At 39.7% G+C, this 21,999-nt stretch overlaps 1 protein-coding gene across 2 annotated transcripts in view; it reads left to right on the top strand.

Annotated features, from left to right (window-relative positions):
* znf385a (zinc finger protein 385A) overlaps positions 1–21,999 on the top strand; it is an 83,905-nt gene that overhangs the window by 8,135 nt on the left and 53,771 nt on the right. The window contains exon 1 of one of the 2 annotated variants that reach the window (XM_008413643.3): positions 2,589–3,612. The exons of the other annotated variant lie outside the window; for it this stretch is intronic. Coding sequence (XP_008411865.2) covers positions 3,603–3,612 — 10 coding nt within the window. The 5' untranslated portion in view covers positions 2,589–3,602. Of the gene's footprint in view, positions 1–2,588; positions 3,613–21,999 lie in introns of those variants that run through there. 2 annotated transcript variants of the gene reach the window in all.

A 21,999-nucleotide genomic window follows, 5' to 3' on the forward strand; every position in this document is an offset into this window, starting at 1 on the left:
CTCAGTAAGAAGCATTTCAATCATTGACATTCACATTTTGTTGCAATGATTAGGGTTGTTGAGCTGATGTAAGGTGAACATCTGCCCCAGTCTCATGTCTTCTTGAGCTTCTATCACAGTAATGACCGTAGTTAGGAGATTGTGTCATAATGTTTTAGATTTGTTCCTGGTTTAACACTCCTGAATCAAATGACGGAATATTTCCAAGCCTTTGTAGATCTTGAGTCCGCTGTGTTGGAGCAGGGACCAAAATGAGAACTGCAAGTCACTGATGCTTCAGGAGCTGCCCAGCATTTAGTTTGACCAGTCTTCTGGTCAAATAACTCAGAGCAGTCTTCCTGTCCATGCTGAAGAATATCATCCACCTGTATGATTCTGTAAGATCACGTTTCACCCAAATATTCAGTCTGATATGAAGTGTTGTCTTTTCATAAAAACACAGTGTTTTGCAAGAGAAGGTCCACCAAAATTAGTTTAATTCTGCCTGACTAGAGCGTCTTCTTCCATATGCTTACAAGATGTCTTGTGGCTTCTTTACAGGAACAACTTTGGAAGATTAGAGTCAGTTTCGGTGCCCATGTCTACACAAGTTTCTAATACACTTCCTTCTATTCATCACATCATCTATTCCTGCCATCAAAGGTAATGCAGGACCTGGTGCCTATCAGTGGTCATTGGGCAAGAGCTGGAGTTCATCATAGGGCAACATAGGCATAGATACACACACACAACTAGCAATAATGTTTCTTGACTATTGGAAAAGCATAACATATCCATGTAGAAATACCCCAGGTCTCAATTCGAACCTAGGGCCTTCTGGCTTAAGGGGAAATGTGCTACCAACTGCTCCACCTTGCTAATACTGGATAATAAGAGTTTCTCAAAAACAATTTGTCCTTTATCAAAAATTCCTAACAAATATGGCACTATTTCCAGAAATCTCTTCACTCATCCAAAAAAAATGACTAAGGTAGATGATCTTTTAATATCATTCACCTTTTAAGGTGAATTAGGTTTGCTAATTCACTGTAGCAAACCTCTGAGACACACACAGAACAGCAGGATTGATACTGAAATTAAACTACACAGGTGGACTTTTTCCTTTTTTACTTTTTGGGTGCGATGGTGGCGGCCGCTGTAGGAGTTTGCCCTACAAGGGGACGATTCAATTCTTGCTCCACCCACTTCTGTTGTGTCCCTGGGAAAGACACTTGACCCACCTTGCGTACTGGTGTTGATCAGAAGGGCCGATGGCAGAAGCCGTGGCAGGCTGGGCAGCTGTGGCTACAATCCAGTAGATTGCCACTTATCATCAGTGCATGAAGGGAAATGCCTTGTTTTATTGTAAAGCGTCTTTGAGAACCCTTTGAGGATTGATAAGGACTGTATAAGTCTGAAATAATTTCATTATTTAATTTCCCTTTGGGACAAATGAAGTATTTTTGAATTTGAACTTAATTAGAATTTTCTAATTTGGTGATAAAGTGACTTCTAAAGGGAATTCACTGCACTATATTTATTTCTGGGGTATCAAAGTAAAATACACTGAATGGCATAATTTCGTAAATTCTATTTGACAAAGGTTTAAACATCACACATCATACATTTCTTCCACTCTGCTATCTTGTACAATTAAAACAAAACACATTAAAGTTCAAGGGGTACGAACAGATTTCCAAGGTACCATGGAGGTATGCAGCGGAGCTCCTTCACAGAGAGGTGTCAGCCCATCTCCTTAGTATTCACTCCAACATCCTTTGACTCACAGCCTCAGCCTGAGAGCGTGAGAATGGAAGTGAGAGAGTACAGTTAGAAAATAAAAAAAAGCAAAACGAGAAAGCAGGACGAGGGGAGACTCCATGAACATCAGACAGCTTTCTGCTGTCGCCCCAGGCTCACGTGGTTGTATCTGTTGTGTTTGCAAGCAGGCCTGCCCAAGGGGATTAGTTTTTTTGACAGTTTTGTTAAGCCTTCTCTAACGCACCGAGCTACTCGGTAACGTCGGGGCTGTGATTTTAGAAAACGTCTCTCCCAAGCTGTCCTATGATTTCTCCTTCATAAAGGGGAAACTGGAAGGAGAGAGCAGACCGGGAACATGACAGCGGACATTTTTCTGAGTGGCTTCTTAGTGTGGTGGAATTGGACCATAAAACAACTGTCTGCGAATCTCCTCTTCAATTAGTGACTGCCTTGCTGAGGTCCTGTTTAATTCTCTCCTGGGTCTGACAGCTTTCCTCTCTCTTTGTCTGCGTTTCCTTCTGGTCGTCTCTTCTTGTCTCTCCACGTCTCTTCATCCCTCTGTCAGTTTGTGTTTAGTTTAATCTCTCCCCCTCCTTTTTCTGCTTCCTCCGCTCTGTCGCTTCCCATTTCATCTCTTCTTCTTTTTTGCCTGGCACCCCCCCCCCCACCCACCCACCACTCCTCTCTTCCCCCACCGCTCTCCCAGTCTGAATTCCAATCCCTCTGACAAAAGCTCAGACGATAAAACGTCTAATTTTGCTTGAAAGGGTCAGGAGATGGAAGGAGAGAAGGACAAATAAAAGGTTAATCCTTTAACAAGTCCACATAGGTGTGGAGTCAAAGGACAGAGAAAGAGGGGAGGGCAGGAGAGGGAAGAGGTGGAGAACAACAAGTGCTGTAAACAGATGTGGGAGACTGGGCTCTTATAGGGGGGTGAATGTGAAAAATGAGAGGGAGATGGCATTTTCAGTCAAGCTCCGTCTCTCCTTCATGACTTCCACTCTGCATGATGACAAGTGTGTGCCGTCGCTCCCATTGGCCAAGTCTGCCACCAATCAGAGCAGAGGCATGTAAGGTGCCTTTAGGTTATACCCAGCCCCAAAAACAAGAAGCAGAGAGAAAGTGAGACTGGGAAAAGAGAGTGTGTGTGTGTTTTTTTGTGCGAGACCAAAGCAGGTGCTGACTTTACATAGCAAGGAGGACGTTCCCCAGTTTTTCTTTGTTTTTTTTCTTCTTTTGAAGCCTCCTGTGAAATGGTACAGATGAAAGGAAAGTGCTTGTCAGCTGTTTGCTGGAGACCACTGCATTTCCTCTTGGCTGCTGTGGAGTAGAAGATCAGGGCTCTGTAGCCCTCCCCCTTGTGATTGGCTGTCACACTTTAGGCTCAACCCTCCTACCCCCCTCGCTCTCCTCTCTCTTTCTCCCCTTCACCGTCCTCTGCTCCTCACACTGTCCTCAGGCATACCTGAGCCACCGCTGAAGAAACACTGGACCCCCCCCCTCCTTCTCATTCGCGCACTAACATATCCACACACTCGCAAGAGCACACACACTCTCTGTTCCACACACACAGTCTTTCACCTGGAGAGGGCAGGCGCAAGGGACGACATGTGCAGCAGCAGCAGTAGCAGCAGCAGTCTGTCTCCACATCCAGCACTGCCTCTCTGAGTTGCCTCTTTCCGGAGAGTGGAAGGGGGGGGGGACGACTCTGAATTGTTTTTTCTTTTTTTTTTTTTTTTTTTTTTTTTTTTTTGGAGCTTTTTTGTTGTTGTCTCTCGGCGAAAGCAGGAGAGACTCGGGCAAGTGGGGGGAAACACCTGCCAACCCCAGGGGATACCAAAGGCAACACAAACCCACACAGCATGATTCTGGGTGAGTTGTCTCTGTCTTTTTTTTTTCGGTGCATGGGATTTTTGGTGAGGTCAGCCACTAATCCCTACTTAAACTTGGCCACCAGCAGCTGCTGATTAATGCCATGTTCTGCTCCGTCTGCTGCACTTGGATAAACCCTTTAAAGTCATGGTCAGCGTGCGTAATTACGACAGTAGTGTGCCATTACTGAGGCAGGTGTGAGTGATGACAGTGAAGGTCAAAGTGTTTCGGAGCTGTTTGGTCACATGACCAGACTCAACCATTCCTATGCGTGTGGTGCCAGAGGAAGAAAGCTGACAGGGATGCTTTCATCCAAACTTACTGATAAGAGATGGAAATTTATACAAATAGAAAGGACCACGTGGGGGAATTTCGTCTCTTGAGATAATACAGCTTCTTGAAAAAAAACTAACGCGACCATTTACAGGGAATGAGCCAGTCTCCAGCATGCAGGACATGTTAGTTTGCAGTTAATCTTGCACTGTTGCTTTGCTTTGAGTCAGCCTGCTAGCAGTTTCTTCTTTAGTATGCTGATCTCATACTGGCCATGCTTGAAGGAGGGACTTCTGTGTGCATTCACATGGAGGATGAGTCCAGCTACTGTTTAAATAGGATAGATATAGGTGTTCTACAGTATTCTCATTTGTGTATGGCCGTTTCTATGAGACTGTGTGTGTGTTGGGGGGGGGCATTCTGAAGGGGGGACTCAGCATTGCGAACGTGTGTGTGTATGTGTGTTTGTCTGTGTTGCTATGTGCTCTGAAGGAGAGGCCACTTTGTTTTAACGCATGCCTGGGCTGATTCAGGCACCGCTCCGCTTCTCTGCCCACCCGGCAGGCATGTTTTTCATGCAGACATCTTTAATGATTATAGGGAGTCGTGCAGACTCTCGGCTGTGAGGGCTGGCAGAGGTATGCATATTGAAGAGCGTGCATGTAGAGTGCATGTAGAGTTAGCGAAAGCTATGAAGTGTATATATAAAAAAAAGTTGGGTTTTACCAAATTGTGCCCTGATTTTTTTCTTGTTTTGCAGCTGGTCAAAAGTGAATATTTTGACTTAGCAATTAGACGAGTACTGTCTTGTTTGGGTTGCAGGTGGTAGCAACTGCAGTAAATGATATTCGACCTGGATGTGTTAACAGCAGCACAGCTACGCCACTTTAATGGTTTTAGCTTAAGGTAGTTATTATGCTGTCAGTTTTAACTGTTAAGGAGTCTAGGCAAAAGTCATAAAATGTGGAATTTATCTTTGCAATGAGGGCCTATGCAGAAACGCACTCAGGCTATGTTGCTTTCACTGCAGATTTTTTACAGCATATTGACCTCATTTAAATTATAATCCTGTAACTTACTGCAAAACACTTTACCTTCATGTCTAATAGCATACCAATGCTTCTGCTGATTAAAGGGGTAGATATGAACTTTTGAAGTGAGGTTCTGGTACCGTAAACCAAAGTAAATGCAAAATGCACGTTTCAAATTATTGTCACTTATTAAGAAAAAAACTTTTTCAAAGTCCAAATGTGAAAAAATAATTTATGATCAAGAAAATAATTTGAACAAACCTGCCTGAAGATATGAAACTGGCAAAAAAGTTTTCATAAAGCAACACATAATTCCCCCAACCTAAAAAATATGAAGAACAGATAAAAAAAAAACAATGTCATCCAAGAAAAACCATTTGCAAGTCTTTGGATTCCAGAGCAACATAAAGACAATCCTTACCCACCTGGCCTACCAAAATTACTCCAGGTGCAAATCGATCATCTAGGACAACATCTGAAGCATTGACCATCTCACTGGATTTGATCAAAGTCACCTTTCAAGATTTAACAGTAAGAAGAAGTAAAACACCAAAATCATAATTAGCCAAGAACTCAAACACCCATCTCAAATTTTATAAATTGTATAAATTTGAGATGGATGGATGTTTCCCAAAACATGTGGAAAAAATGTGTATTGAGACAGAACTGGATCTTTTTGGAAGGTGTGGATCATGGTGCATGTGGTGTAAAATTAACACACATTTCAGAAAAGGTCATCACACCTTTTTTTCATCAGAAATGATCAGAAATGCTTTGTATATTTGGGATAATTTGCTATAGGCTGATTAGTGAAAAACAAACTCTGGTCTCTACAATTACATCCTGTAGGAGAATATCCAGCTTACCTTAAATTTGAACATCTGAATTGTTCAAGAAACTTTTCGTAGAGGTCTAGTCAAAGCCTGGACCTAAATGTAAACAAGATCCTATGGCATGATGTTCTGGGAAGTTTTTCTTTCCTGACTAAATAAAATCATCATTTGAAAAATCTGTCCTGTTTTTCCTGTTGCAGTTGTTTGTTTGATATTAACATGTTTTTTTTTATAACAGTTAACAAATGCAGAAGAAATCTGCAAAGGGGAAACCTGCTTTTTCACAACGGTGTGTTGAGTTATTCAGCATTTTTGGTTCTTCTCTGCCAAGAAAGGATAATGTCATTGCAATGACCTTTACCTTTCTGTTGCAAGTTGATTTCCAGTTCCAGTCAGCAAATTTCCTGATTGGGCTCATTGATATGAACCTTGTAAGGTATAATACATTTTTCAAGATAAATGGCATGTACGCCTTGTAAAGAAAGAAAGATAATATTGAGACATTTGTGTGTGAGCCCTGGACGGCGTGGATACGCCTATATAAACTGCATGCTTCACCAACTATGGCCATCAACCTTTTTTGTCCTCCGTTTTTCTGACCTTGAGCAAAAAACGTCACCATCAAGGTTCTACCCTTATACTGTGACTGTGGTTGACGAGCACTGCAGCAGTTCTTGGGACCTGGCAGAGGCTTGTAGCAGCTCTGATGATGACGACAGTGCAGATGCAGATAACATCAGCGGCTATCTGGTGAGCTTAGCCAAATGGTTGACATTCACTCTGCAGCAAGTTCGGCAGCTTCCGTTGTTGAGTTTTCTGTGTATTAAAAGGTTTGGAGAACTGAGATGAGCTGACATGCTCTCTTAGAAAACAGAAAAGATAATATGCCATATGGGAGGTTATGGTATAACACTTGCTTTTGGTTAAAACATCTCTATCTCTGATATGTCATTCCACTTGCACCAGATGTGCCATCATAAAGCTGTCTAACAACATTCTCCCTCACTAATTCAATTTAAAGCCTCTTCACATTGTGGTTCTTTTTTTCTTGTTTTGTGGATGGAGGACTGGGGGGACACCTCCACCATGTCGAGATCAGTTCATGTTTGAATGTTTTTCCCTGTCTCATCTGTCTTGTCTGTTTGAATCAGACTCTGAGTTCAGGGCTTTCCAGTCTATCTGTCTCTTTGTCTTTGTGTTTGTGTGCCCACGCAGGCCTAATCTGTCTTCATGAAGTCTGCCTCTGTGCTGACCTGCATGCATAGCTGTTGCTTCTGCAATTTACCTATTTTTCTCTGACACAGAGGTCAAATTGAAAAAAGTGTCTCTTGGAAAGTCTGCAGTCTTTTTTTTTGTTCCCCCCTCCCCCATTTTTGTCGTAACATGCTCACTTTTTTGGGCTAAAAGGACAAAGTAGTTATAGTCAGACATTCGGTATGCATAAAGTGTGGTATACATTTAAAATTAAACAAAAAATGCAAACATGATGAAGACCCGCTGAAGCTAGCACTAGGCCAAGGTAGGAATTTGTTCTGTTGCCAGTTTTAACTCCCGCTCTGTCTGTCTCTGCTGAAGCGAAACATATGTACAGAACATTTACTTTCAAGAGGTTTATTGAAGGTGGAAATAAAGGTGGCAGAGCATATTAGTCACTTTGTCTTTCAATTTAGCAAGACAAAAAAAAAAATCTAAAGTTAACATGTCAAATGTTCATATCTGTGGTAGATATAGATTTAAAGTTGTTTTCACAAGCTTTATACGTGTGTCCACTGGTATTTTTATGTTTTATCTTTAGTAATACCTGTGTTAGAGGTTGGAAAGCTTTCTTCCCATCACATTAATATTTAGCTTCATCTATAGAATTTCTGTCAGATTCAAGTCGGCTCTGGCTGAGTCTCTTCAAAAGATTTGTATTACTTCTAGTCAGAAAAAAAAAATGGTTAAGAAAATAAATGAAAAAATTTGTTGTACTTTGCTTAGGAGCCGTGGTACAGGCAGCATTTTCATGGTTGCCGCTTTTACTAATGGGTCACAGTCACAGATGAGACAGTGTAATTAATGTGTTACATTTTTATTTACTGATGTGAGCTAGATTTTTTAAATCATGGTTAAAAATGTAAACATTCACAGAATATCATTACTTACATTTTTACTCCTGTTTGATGCTGAAGTAAACTTATTATTGAAGATTTACTCGGACAAAATCATGTTTGTATTTCCTTCCTAAATGAGCAGATTCATTGTTTTCAAAGGTGAAAATAGGTTCCAAAGCAACAAACCTCTGGATGAATAAATTATAAATAACTTAATTAAGATTTTTGATAGCCAAAAAGAAAATCAGTCTCATTACTGTATGTATTTAAAATAAACTTTTTTTGGTTTTTCTTCTCCTCGTTAGCATGTCTACTATAGAATATTATTGTCCCCGCTGAGGCACACAGCCAATGTGGTTGCAAAACCCTCGACTGCTGGCAAACGTCCATAGAAAGTTGGGGTACAATTTACAGAAAGTACCTCACGCTTTGCATTAGGAAGGATGACTAGGGAGTATAAATTAGGCTTCAATTTGCACAATAGTGCATTCATCAACCAGGAAAATAATGAATTTTTGAGTTACGGCCTGCTTAATCATTGGTCTGGACTGATTTGAGTTAAAAATCAGCCAATTTCTGCAACTGCAGTCTCCATGGATCCATTACTTTATTGCTTCAAATAGTTGTTTTTAAATTGGGCAGTATTATGTATTTTCCAGGCACCTACTGCCATTTTATAGCATAATAGCATGTTACCTTAAGTCATTATGAAAATCCAGTATACAAATATGACTTAATAGAAATTTGCATTTTTGAATCATGACATTGCTCTTAATCCTTTGACAACATTTTTGCCAACAGTTCACTGAGAAATAGCATGAATAATGAGCTCAGCAGATGTGCAGTTCCACCAGGTGTTTGCAAATTGCTGCTAGCTAGTCTGAAGGAGCTGAGTGGGGGAGTCACGAGGGAACGCTGCTTTGCGAGGCGGAAGCTCAGAAGCTTGGAAACTGCAACCAGAAGGCAGCTCTCGGTCCGCTGAGGCATTTTGCACAGTTGAACGGCTGCCATAAAGAATTTCTCGAAGACGCATAAAATAATCAAGGCAACACTCCAGGTATGTTTTTGATAAGGGAGTAGCATTATAAGATGATATAAAGCTTCAAAAGGTTGATTTTGCATAATACCGTCCCCTTAAAATAAATTACATTTACTAGTTGTGACCTAACATGATAGTTTCACATGTTAAACAATGGAGGGACAACTCCACTAAGCCTTAGGGAGAACAATAATATGTGTTTGTGTTCTGGACGAAGTAGCAGCTCCCGTTGCTCCCCCTGTTTCTGTGTGGCTGGCTCTCACACTCCTTGCTCACAGAGATTTTTTTTTCCTCGGTCAAAAAGCCATTATAACAGGTCTTTTTCCCTCCTCCCATCCTGCCTTTGCTCCTAGCTATTCCTCCATTTGTTTATGCTGGAGTGACTATGTGTCAGCAGGCTGTCAATACTGTCTGTAAGGGACTTTAATGAATAGGCCTGTTATTGGACTGGTGGGAAGGTAACCCATTGTGTCTGTTGGAGCATCTGTGCGTGTGTGTGGCCCCTTGGTGTGTGTAACACTGCAGAGAAGAGGAAGGTGGAGGCTCCTCCGGCTCCAACAGCTCCATCACCCTTTCTGCAGTGTCCTCTGTCAAAGGCCATTTACTAAAGGCAAAGCCAAGGGGACACTGGAGAACTTGATTTCTTAAAATGCCTAACATTAAATGTGCAGGGTGCTTTTGGCGCCTGCAAAAACTTGAATAAAACATGCCATGTACGCAGCAACCTCCAGTGCTGCAGTATTGCATTCACAAGTTATGCATGTTGGGAATCCTTTGGGGCTACAACATCTGGGCAAGAAAGTCTGTAAAGGATTCAGTATGGTTTAATGGTGAGAAGCTAAGTACATGTTGGTTGAAACAGCAGTTCGCTGGTGTTTTAAAGAGTCATTTTTATTGTAAATAAATGCCATTTATTTACCCCTACAGCTTTGTGGGGAAAAGAGCACTGCTCCGTTTGAGTGAAACAAACCAAAGTCAATAACGGCAACAAAAAAACCTGGTGAACATAATCTTTTACCTCAGGAAAATAAAAATGAGTTAATTTCCAGACTGTTTAATTAACTGTACTGTGAGGCTAAGCAGTGTCATTAGGCAAAAGTCTGTCCTCCAAATGTCTGTAGTTAAAATAATAGCAGTCATATCAGATAACATACCCTGCAGCTTATGATGAGCTTTGTTTGCCAGCTCTGTATGGTGTCGAGGAGGATGCACTGCGGCTTCAAATAAAACCAATGTTTTCAACCACATCAGTGGATCAGGCACTTGTTCTATAATCTTCATAACCTTGTATCTTTGCCTTGTAAATGTTTATCCCCCATGAAGAGTTTACTCTTAAGTGTGTTGCTTAACTTTGCTGAATTCTTTCAGCACGGCCTGGAAAAATACCAGAACCTCTGCGTCTACCTTTAGAGGCTTCTTTGCAACACTAGCTAGCACGTTCTGTCACAATACTTTATGACTTACTGCTCTTATGTTGCAGCTGATTTGAAAACATAGCCTGGTGAAAACAACGATTGAATGTTCAGTGCAGTCTGCTAAGCCGCTTCTGTTTTTTTTTTTTAAATGCTTCTTTGGCATTCCTGTAATAATTCTAGGATCAGACTGAGGTATTCCTAATGGATAACAAAAGAAATTAAACATAAGTAGATAGGAGTAATTAGATAGGATATTAGATAACTGGACAAAAGTCAAACTGAGTGATGAATCATTAATTTGCTTGGCAAGAAAACAAAGCTGAACTCTTTATAATGAAATAAAATGATGAAAGAAAAAAAAAACTGAGTATGATAGTCAGTTTTCATATATCCTATTCTAACCTATGTATATCTATTATTACTGTGGGTTCCGTCTCTAATAATTGGGTCATAATTGAGTGAATCTAATGGATTTTTTTTTCTTCGCTTGATAGGAAACCGTGTTTGCCTTTAGTTTCAAGACATTTTAACACACTTTCCTGAAGTCTGAAGCTGGACTCATTTTCAGCCTGGGAGTTTAAAGTGTTTGACCTTTATACTTTAGTTAAAAAAATATTATTAAATTAACGCAGGGTTCTGTAAAGCTTTGTAATTGAGTCTAAAACATTTTCAGTTGTATATTTATTTCAACATGAATGCACACCTTAACTAGTATTCTTAATAGCACATCCTTTTCTACAACATTGGAATCTACATATTGCTCAAATAAGTGTTTGGAGATATTCGAACCATAAAAATTATATAAAAGCGTAAATACAAATATATAAAAAAAACATATAAAGAGTGTTACAATTTCTTTTAACGCTCTAATCTCTTTTTTCTTAGTCACAATATGGCTCCATCACAACTGAATTCACAAATTAAAACCTTAGATAAAGGGCAAATCTTAAACACTAGTCTACATCAAAATGTCCTTTTCTGCAATATCAAATATCAAGCAAATTAGTGTTCATAAATATTTTAAGAATGAACAAAAGCTGGTCTCTGCAAGTTTGTTATTCCCAGTATGACATAACTTTCAAATTACCCTATTATCTTTTCCCCCCCTCTGCATAAGAGCAGTTTTTCATAAACATGGCCGACCCTGAAACAATAACTTATGCCTGAGCCATCCATTGGTCTCCGCAACTTTGCTTATTACAGTATCATTGTCAGAATACACGAGAATGTCTTCTTCGCCTCATGTCACTAAATCACATATTAAAATTCTGGTTACTTTAATGAACTGAATCATCAGGCCACCTTTCACAAAAAGCAGTTTTATACCAAATCTTTACTATATTACTTAGAATAATGTTCACTCAGTGAGTAATGACAACTGTCCACTCGGAACTTGAGGGCTCATGGCTGCTTGGTGCTGCATCTTTCTTCTGACTGAGGCAGTTATGAGGCGTCGCATTTTAAAAATATGCTACATGGCCCAATGCCACACAATTCATTGACTTGATTGCAAAATCAATCTTGTCTCTTGTCTCATTTCTTTTTCACTGTCCTTATTTGACGTTACGAAGTGCGTGCTCGCTTTTTTTGAAAAAGTTGCCCATTTTTACACGTTTAGCATCTTCTCTCTCTGGAGCTTTTCTCTTTTTATTTTTTGCATTCTTTGTGGCACCCTTCTACTTTTACTGTCCTGCTTTCCATCTTTTGAACACTTCTGCCAGAAAAAAGAGTGCACTGGCGTTTTATGTCAGGGTGTGTCTCCACAAACAAAACAAGATAAAAAGGAGAGCTGCGAAGCATCCCAGGGACAGTAGCAGCAGGAGCGTGTGATCAACCCCGTGCCATTGCTGCACACCTGCCTGAATAATAAAAAAACGAAAAAAAAAACAGCAACAAACCAGCTCTTGCAGCCCAAATGTCAGACGTCAATGTCAGCTCATAGGGAATTCTTCCAGTCGTACCGGCGAGACAGTTTTTCTCATATTCTTAATTGCAAACGAAACATACCCTTGTTTGCAAAAACCCTCTGAATAAAAATTGTCAGAGAGGAATTATTTAAAAGTTTGCTGTCCAGGAGATAACAAATGTGGTTGGTTGGTTTAGTTTGATTAATTTATTTATGCATCATCATATGCTTATTTTTTGATTTTGCTTTGGTTTTTTGTTCAAGTAATCAAGCAGTTCAAGTTAGATATTTACATATACTGTAAAATATAGGGTCATATTATAATATATTTTTTACTTTCTAATTGAGAAGTTAGAAAAATTCGGTAATTCTAGCAGGAAAGATTTAGTCTAATTTGATATGTTTAATATATATTTTAGTCTAATTTGATATGTTTAATTAATATATATATATATATATATATATATATATATATATATATATATATATATATATATATATATATATATATACTACCATGTTTTTCTTTTTTCCAAAAAATAATAATGAAATACTTAAGTTGTTAATATAATAGCAGGAGAAGGCCCAATGATTCATTCTCTCCCAAACTGGATCTCAATGTAAAACGGTTGAGCAGAGCTGATGCTTGGCAGTGATAGGTGCCACATTAAACATCCTTGCTCTGTTTGTTTGGCTTCATGAAGGAAGTTGAGATGAGCAAATGGGGGTGCGAGGGGAGGGTGGTACCAGAGATGGCAAAATAGGCAGAGGGTAAAATGGAGTGCACAGTGTCATCATGAAAGAAAACTAGCTCCATCCAGCTCAGGGGACCAAAAGAGGAAATTCGTCTGACTGCTGTTAAGATAGGGTTTCACACAAAGACCGAAAGAAAAATCAATTCTCCTTGAGTTGCTGCAAGGTCAATTCAGGGGGGGGTGGAGAGGGGCAATGCAAGTGTAGGAGAACGTTATTGGGAAGGAGTGATGGAATGAGGCTGGAGTGAATCGTGTAGGTGGATAGGGACTCAAAAGAGGGGAAATGTGTACAAATGAGTTTGGCTGGTAATAATACAATGAGGCTGCAGGCTACAGCTAATTATGTTTTATGACAGCATGCTTTAAACTGTGGCTTCTTTGCATCATCTGACTCATGAAAAGTGGAAATATGAGCAGCATATCTGAAGCCCAGTGAGGAATGTCATTCTATCATGCTGTCTTAATTCGTAGCCACAAGGACATCTCTTGACTCTGATCTCGTATGTCAAAGCGGCTCTACTTTTACTTCAGTTATACTGCCAGACTCAACAAATTGATTAAATAGTCCAAGTTTTTTTTTTTCTTTCAAGAAGCCTTAAGCTTGCCTTTAATCCTTAATGTTACATAAACAACTTAAAATAGCTTCGATCTCCACCCCTGGCACCATCTTGTCTCCAACTAATTCCTCAGAAACAGATTAATAAAGTGCATGTACGGCTGCTGGGATGCAATAAAAGTCTGCTGATGCAAAGGTGACCGGTCGTCTGTGGCGTTTTGCCCACTGATTGTAGTCACAGTATTCCTTCAGCTTCAGCTGAAGGAATCTCTTTGTTCGGCGTTGGACGGGAGCCGGGGAAACCTTTTGCCTGCTCGTAGTTATAGGATCCGTGTGGCACAGGGCTTAGCACAGGCGTCTGGTATGCACACCTGTCTCCAAACAAGTCCTCCCCTGAATAAGTGGCCCTACCCCTCAGTTAGCAGGAGCGAGGGAGGAGGCGGGGGCCGGGAAGGGGTGGAAGGAGCTCTGCCAGGACATGCATCACGCCTCCCTTGCCACTGCCTGAAGGGAGCAAGAGGAGGTGGGGGAGGAGGGCTGGTTGAAATGCCGTAGGTGTGGATTAGAAGGCTGTAAGGGACACAGGGGTGATGAGGTATCTGAGGTCATTTGCTTATCCTTCTCTTTTTTTTATATCTACACTTTCCAAAGAAATGTTTTATTACCAATGATAGATTGTTTTTATGTGTGCCCACATCTCTTTCTATCTAATAAACTCACTTTTATAGAATATTAAATGTTTGCATGCCCAAATATGAATTGGACACTTGGCTCTCATTCGCTTCCTAAGCTCAGGCAGCGTTCATTAACGCAGTTCAAAGGAACCGATGGAGTGCAACAAAACAGGAGTCAGAGGAGAAGGTTCAAGACCAACTATTTCCATAAAATTAGCATAGTCAGGATAGCGAAGTTGCCCTGTTGATACAAGTCCAACAGCCCAGACATGACAGACCTCTCGTTGAATTGCTCACATTTGAATAATGCTCATTAATGTTTGGTCTTGTTCTGCATTTTGTTCATCAAGAGCAACATATTCTCCAGTCCAAACTCTAAAATGCCAATGTTTTAGCTTCCCACCCAGAATGTTCTCGTTTGTCCTGTGACGGCTTGTATAAATGTGAGAGCTTGTTTATTTACTGTTGCTGTGAAGATGGTTTTTGTGCCTGTGCTGGGCCAATAATCACCAGCCAGCCACTGCCACAAATCTTCATTAGAGGATTAGCCTGCTGGGAGACAGCTTGTGTTCTTTTGCTTTCATTGGTGTCTATGTGTCCTCCGCTTACAGAACCAGGGTTCTCCTCCCTTTTCTTAAATACCCACTAGAGAATCACACGAGCATAAATGCTCAAACAGACATGAACGCATATGATATGATGCAAAAGTTTGGGCACCAACGGTTAACATTTCATTTAGTTTTGTTCAGCTTGGTCTGCATCAAGATTTACGTTTTCTTTTTGAACAATTTAGATCCCAAAAGACTCACAAAGAATTTTTAGGTCAAAAGATATTGGAGATTTCAGTTTAGAAAAATGTATTTCAGAAAGCCAGCCAAGTATGCACATCTCAAGATGTCTTACTCTTTAGACCTTAATCCACCAGCTTTTATGCTCCTTAAGATGCCAAAATGCTATTTAGTAATGGAACAAAACTTTATCATTCATGATGCCTCATACTTTTGAAATTATGACTTTTATTGCTTAACCTTGACCAAAGATTTGGTAATATTACAAACAATTTATAAAAGCAACAAATACAGTGGAAACCTGATGTTCAGATGGGGTAGGGACCAAAAACTCCCATGAAATGCTAAAAAAAATATGCAAATACTTGAGACCTCCTGTAAAATATGTCTCTTTTAGTTCCAACACCAAATATACCTAAATGTACAAATCAGATCTTTATGGAAGAATGGAAAGAAGAAAGTTGTTGCTAAAATAAAGCAACAAGTCCTGTTCTCAGTTTATCACAAGACATGCAGGAGAAGAAGAAGATGAGAGAAAGTATTCATGTCAGATGACAAAGTCTTGTAAAACAAAAACCATAAATACTCACAAGGCCACAAAAGTTTTTACAACGCGTGATTATTTAATATTTTCAACCAGCAACAGTTGTCTTATGGTACTTTGGAACAGGTTGTAATAGGCTATATGTCCTTACGAGTGAGAAGTAGAGAAGGGGTTTGGTCTCGTTTCAAGAAAATGAAAAGCTGAGGCATTACTAATTTGATGGATTTCTGAAAAAAAGAGAATTTCTCACACCAGTTTTTACCTGGAGTAAATAAGTACTGGAAAGGTACCACACCAAAGTCCACTGCATCCAATCGATCCGAGCCTTTACCCTCCTTCTGTGTTTCATTTTTTCAAAGGGATGATGTTTTTGCTTCCTTTGTTTGCTTAGATTCCATCTAAGGTGCATCAACTATCCAGTTAAGTCTTACTGAAGACGGAACAAATTAAAGTCACAGCAGGGAGAGTCGTGGCAGGAAATGACAAGATCTGACAAATGTTGTCCGTGGTTGTTTGAAAGGGCATGTTTTTCCATCTCATAGACCTCGGAATAATGGCAGAATACTAAAAAGAACCAATAATTATTAGTTTCTGTCTCACTCAAAAACAGAACAAAAAGAAACACAGACTTTTATTGGGTCGTTTTACGGAATTACAGAGGCTTTCAGACAGCTTTTAATTGAGGAAAAAGTAACATCTATTGTTGAAAAAATTGACTCTCTGGTGCCTGAGACTTTTGTGTGGTCATAAAAATCTAAAAGCTGCACTGCAGTTTGCATATCATTTCATTTATGTGAAATGAGCTCTTATGTTGCAAATGTAATCATTAAGAAGACATTTTGTTATAGAAAACATCTTTAAGTTTTTATGCTTATACAAAAGCAAGTAGGGATGCACCGTGGTGCAGTTGGTAGCACTATTGCCTTGAAACAAAATCTGAATTCCAGCTTTTCTGCATGCATGCATGGATTCTCTCCAGGAATTCTAGCTCCATCCTACTGTCCAGGTTAATTAGGCTCTCTAAATTGTTCTTAGGAGTGTGTGCAGACATGGTTGTGTGTCTTTGTGTATTGCCAACCTGTCCAGGGTGTTTCCAGATTGGCTCCAGCCCCCTGCAACACTGCAAGGAGAAGTGGGATGGCAATCGGCAAGTATTCAACGACAGTCGCTGTTACCACAACCTCTAATTTCTTTCTGGTTGGTCTTTTCTGAGACACTGGACAATAAAAAAGAGTATTCAAGGAAGATAAAGAAAACAAACTAAATTAGGGCTATGTGTAAAACGTAAATTAAACAAACGCAGTAAAACTAAAAACAATTACTGAGTAATGAGATGAAAGAATATTGTGGACCAACATCTAAGAAAAGAAAGCAAAGAAATTAAAACAGGAAATGAGTGCACATTTCTTCCCAAACCAACCAAGCCTCTATATATTTTATTAAGTGGTTAAATTGTTGTCAGTGGAGCAGAGAATTTCTTCCTTAGTTTTGATTCTGGTTTTGAAACATGTTTAACAAAGTAGGATTTTAACATTACCAGTTGAATCAGCTTTGGTACATGTGAGATTCTGTAATTTCCCAAAACCAGTAAAAAGGGTTGGTGGCACAAGTCCATTGAAGGAGTTAAAATGCAATCTTCAAATAACAGAAATCAATGAAGCTGAAAAATAAAAAATAAGTTTTAAAATTTGTACAGTGTTGGAATGATTTTCAATGCTCGATTATAAACAAGCTCCAAACATTTGATAATTGACAGGATGGTTTGAGATCAGGTTATCAGACTGTTTGAAAAAGTGAAAATATGTTAAATCTTTCAATTGAAACAGTCAAATTTCAGACAGTTTCTCTTCTATTTCTTAGGTTTTTCTCAGTCTTTAAAGTCAAGCATGATACAACTGACTATGATAACACCTACCTTAAACATGAAGTTAGCTTTTCTACTACATCATCACTGGATTTACCAAAAACAATCTTGTACAGCTGAAGACCGATATCTGGGAACACATCACGATACTGTAATCAGGCATTGGATTTCTGATGAGGATGATGATGATGACAACCGTTGTTGTTTTATTACTAGTACTAGTAGTTGTGTATTTTTATTTTGTTGTATAACCAGATTGGCAACCTGTCCTTTCCTCTTACCGATTGATCATCATTAGAAGAACCAGTTCTCCTGTGACCTTGTAAGAACATAGTGTACTCGGATGGATGGATGGATGGATGGATGGATGGATGGATGGATGGATGGATGGATGGATGGATGGATGGATGGATGGATGGATGGATGGATGGATGGATGGATGGAAGGACGGACGGACGGACGGACGGACGGACGGACGGACGGACGGACGGACGGACGGACGGACGGACGGACGGACGGACGGACGGACGGACGGACGGATGGATGGATATCTCGCAGTCATGGCTAAAAGAAATCTGTTATCATTGTGATCTTGAACATTTAATTTCCCTCCTCATGCTATTGTCACGGCAGATGATTACTTTTAGAGATGTACTAACGCTCTGGAGAGTTTATGACTTTTTCAGAATCCACGTAATTTTATAATCATTCTTAAAGGTTTTTATAGCTTGGCACAGACATATGAACAAAAAATGAAACCTCAGTTCATTCAGCAATGCCTTTGCAACTATTCAAAAGTCATGAACAAAAAGCAGTTTTTAGCTTAAAAGACGTCAACTTTGAATCCACACGGAGTCAACCATGATGGCCAGGATAATATTTTTGGATTTTGTTCAGTTTTAATCTGTTTTCAGGCTTTAGTCTTTAGTCATTTGTTGAAAGGTATATTTACATTCGCAGTACTTTGTGGTCCTGGTTGGTCGACGAGGACTTTTCTCCGTCGCCTCAAGCTTCAGACCTCCCCTTGAGGGCAGTGTCATATTCTGCCTTACTCTGCGTCTGTAATCCATAGCTGCAGGCAGGGTGACCTTCACAGCAGGCAGCCTCACAGCGGGCTGTGATGCAGCATGCACTCAGGGAAGAGGACAGGCTGGACGAAAAGGCTGCTGGGGTAGCGCATGTTTGTTTCTAGATAATTACACCTTCATACTGCATAGTCTAGCTGTAGTTGTCCTCTGAAGGCTATGTGTTAAGGAAATGTACAAATTTAAATCCTCATTTGAATCGGCTTAATTTTATGAAACTATATCTATGTTTTGATATATTTCACTTCACTTCATTGCTCATTAACAGACACCTTGTTTCTGTGGTTCTGATACTCCTCAGGACATCCTGATGTAAACCAGGTTTGTCCCCCCCCGGAGCTTTCTGTCTTTTGGATGAATGCGCGGTCTGCATTCAGTCATCCTGCTGCCAGAGTCCCAGTGAAGAAACAGTTATTGACAGCGTAAAGGAGATGACACAGCTAAATAAGTAAAGTTTTCGCTCATGAATGATGCATTTTTCCCAGCTGGCCTGATGGAAAAAGACAGAGAGGCTGCATGACAGCCGGGATGCTGTGTGTGTGCATGGTGCAGAACAAGGTGAGACACTTTATGGTACAATCAAGCACCCTCTCTCTCTTCCCCTTTATCTCTCTCCCTCTTTTCTCTCTTCACTCTCTGCACTTTTTCTAAGACGTTCACAAATCGTAAGTCCTCAGTGGGGCTGTTACACTTTCCACTTTTCACCATTTCTGCATGTCGACCTTTGAATATCTTTTCTATTTCCCTGTGCTCCACTGTCCTCCGAGCCTGACTCACTTTCTCCATCTCTCCTTAAAAGCGTCCCTTTCAATAACCCCCTCTCTTTAGGTCAGTAAAACGTCACTGTATTTTCTGTCTCAATGCGCTGCGCTGCCGCAGTCTGAGGTTATGATGGCAGGCTATAAAGGGGTTGGGCATAGGAGGTTTGCAGCATGCAGGGCGCCAGCAGCAAAGGCTATGTAATAGTTTGTTGTCGCCATCACTGTAGCGTCACATCTGTCTGCATTTAAAGCTCCAGCTGGCATACCGGCAGCACATCCTGTCTGCAACACGTTACTGGCTTCACAGTATTTTCAGACATGCAAGTATGCAAACAGCATAATGCTTACATGGCAATAATGTAAGCTAATTTCTGCTATGTTGCCTTAGGTTTTGTGAAGTTTAGATACAAAGGCATAGAATTTTGCTCTGCTTTAAAGAAGCAATCGAAAAAGATCCATGATTAACTATGCAGCTAAAGATTGTCCTGTTAAAAAGCAGTTCTTCTAACTTAAACTAAATTGAAATTTAAGTGTCTTCAGTCCAATTCCAATTTAAATGTAATCCAGTTTCATTTTAAGTGCAACATTTTGATATAAATTTAATCCAATTTAAAAGCTGAGCTCAAGTATTTAAGCTCAGTTTTAGTCTGCCTTCACAAGCCACTTCCATGAGTTTAATTGTCTCTAGACAAGTCAATGCAGCATATATATATATATGCTTTAATATTTTGGTGCAGGTGTACAGAACACAAATAAAGATATCTAAAATAATTGAAAATCGTCATTCCTTCCAAAATGATTATGTTCTCCATGTTTATTTTGAAAAATTAAAATGTCTAAGTACCTTTAATGGGATGCACCTGTCTGAAAGCATTTGCTTCCAGGTTGTTCGTCGGCTTAAAGAACAGTCTACATATTTACTGACACTGAAAGCTTATTGGTGTAATGTTCTTGGTTCATGACACCTGAGAGAGGCTGTAACACTGTGAGGTTAATTGGTGGTGATAAACTACCTCTTCAAACCTGGCTACATTGATTTGGATGGAGAGTTTGAGTAAGGGGAAAAGTAACAGTGATGCATCGCAACACTTACGATCAGATCCAGCGGGCACTTGAATAAAACATTTTGCATTGAAACAACATTACAGCGGAAAGTCATTAACTCTCGGATTAGTAGCAAGCGGCTAATGTAGTCAGTCACCGTATAAAGCACTGCAGCCCTGCACAGCTCAAACAAACTCATCAATCTGACTAACAGCGTGTGTCAACATGCTCTGTGATGCTAATTCCAGAGAAGCACAAGAGAGAGTAAAGGAGATCATTATCGTTCTGAAAAGCATGTTTGTCTGTCAAACACACTTATGGTTTGTTTTTTCTTTGTGAGAATCAGGAAGTTGTATGTTTGGGCTGAAACTAGTGTTTTATATGTGTACTAGTCAGGTGGAATAAAATAAAGAAAGCTCTACAGATGTTATTTAGACACTTATTCTATTGCTTGTCAATTGTAACTCTAGAGAAATGTTCTGCTGGTATGAAAATTTATGGTAGGTTCATAGGACACCTTTAAGGGTAACATGCGTACGCAAATGTCCAAAGTGCAGCATGTCTTGTGCTGATTTGAGAATATGTCATAAAACAGTATTTTAATATAATTATAATAATTATAATAATGTTATGTTACTATTTTATTTTCTATACTAGTCCCTTGTCAGGCTCCACAAATGGATGAAGCAGAATAAAATTAAACTGAAAATAAAATACTACAAGTTACTTTCTAGTCACACTCCACAGACAAACACACACACATGGACACACATAAAGATTTACTCACTTGCACAGATACACAGTCGTGTTGCAGTTCTTAGATGATGAGACAAAATAAAGAAGAACCAGTATACCAGTAAGCTGACCTTCCCCAATTCAAAAAGGAAAAATAAATTTTACAACTAAATAACATTACAATCAGGTTTGTGTAGCTAATATTCAGTTTCCTGCTAATCAAAGAACATTTATTTGGCAGTACAGGACATGTTGACACAGGATGAAATGAATGGTGGTGGTTCAGTTGAGTCCTTACTCTAACTCGTCTAATGAGAACCAATTAGATCAATAGAGCGAAATAATATGAGCAACTTATTAATATTTTACATGTATTGAAATAGACACAATTAAAAAACAATTTTTCTTCTCACGAGAATATCCATGAAATAGTATCTGCCCCTGTGACATAGTTTGATTTCCAATTTTTCAATATATTACCGTGACAACTTGTTCAGCAATGTCACCTGAACAGCCTCCATCCAAACTCACCATGGTAACCAGCTGTAGTATTGTATTGGTTGGTGGTGATGCCATCTCTGCCAGTGCATATTTGAACTCAGATAATCACCACAGCATCAAGCTAAATATATTTAGCGGACCCATTGCTTTGTCATCTGTGGTTATAGTGCAGTTCAGATACTTTGCTATAGAGTCAGTCTAATATAAAACCACAGCAGTCTTTTACTTGCAGATGTAAATGCTGCATGCATGTTTGCAGCTGCATATATCCCATAGTATTATCAACAGGACAATCATTAGCAGGACAAACTTCTGCCCGTTTCTTGCTGGTCAGCTTGAGCCACAGTCTCTTCTGTATTCTGTGCATCCTAACAGGGTTGCTAAAGATGTTGGCTGTGCTGCTTCTTCTATAGCAGCCTACTATAATCATCCACGCACAATAAAAGTTTATCTTATGTTTAGATTCAATGAATTCCACCCCACATCCCCC

This window comes from Poecilia reticulata, chromosome 7, assembly GCF_904066995.2.
Source record: "Poecilia reticulata chromosome 7, P_reticulata-male-v2, whole genome shotgun sequence".
Taxonomy (NCBI): domain Eukaryota; kingdom Metazoa; phylum Chordata; class Actinopteri; order Cyprinodontiformes; family Poeciliidae; genus Poecilia; species Poecilia reticulata.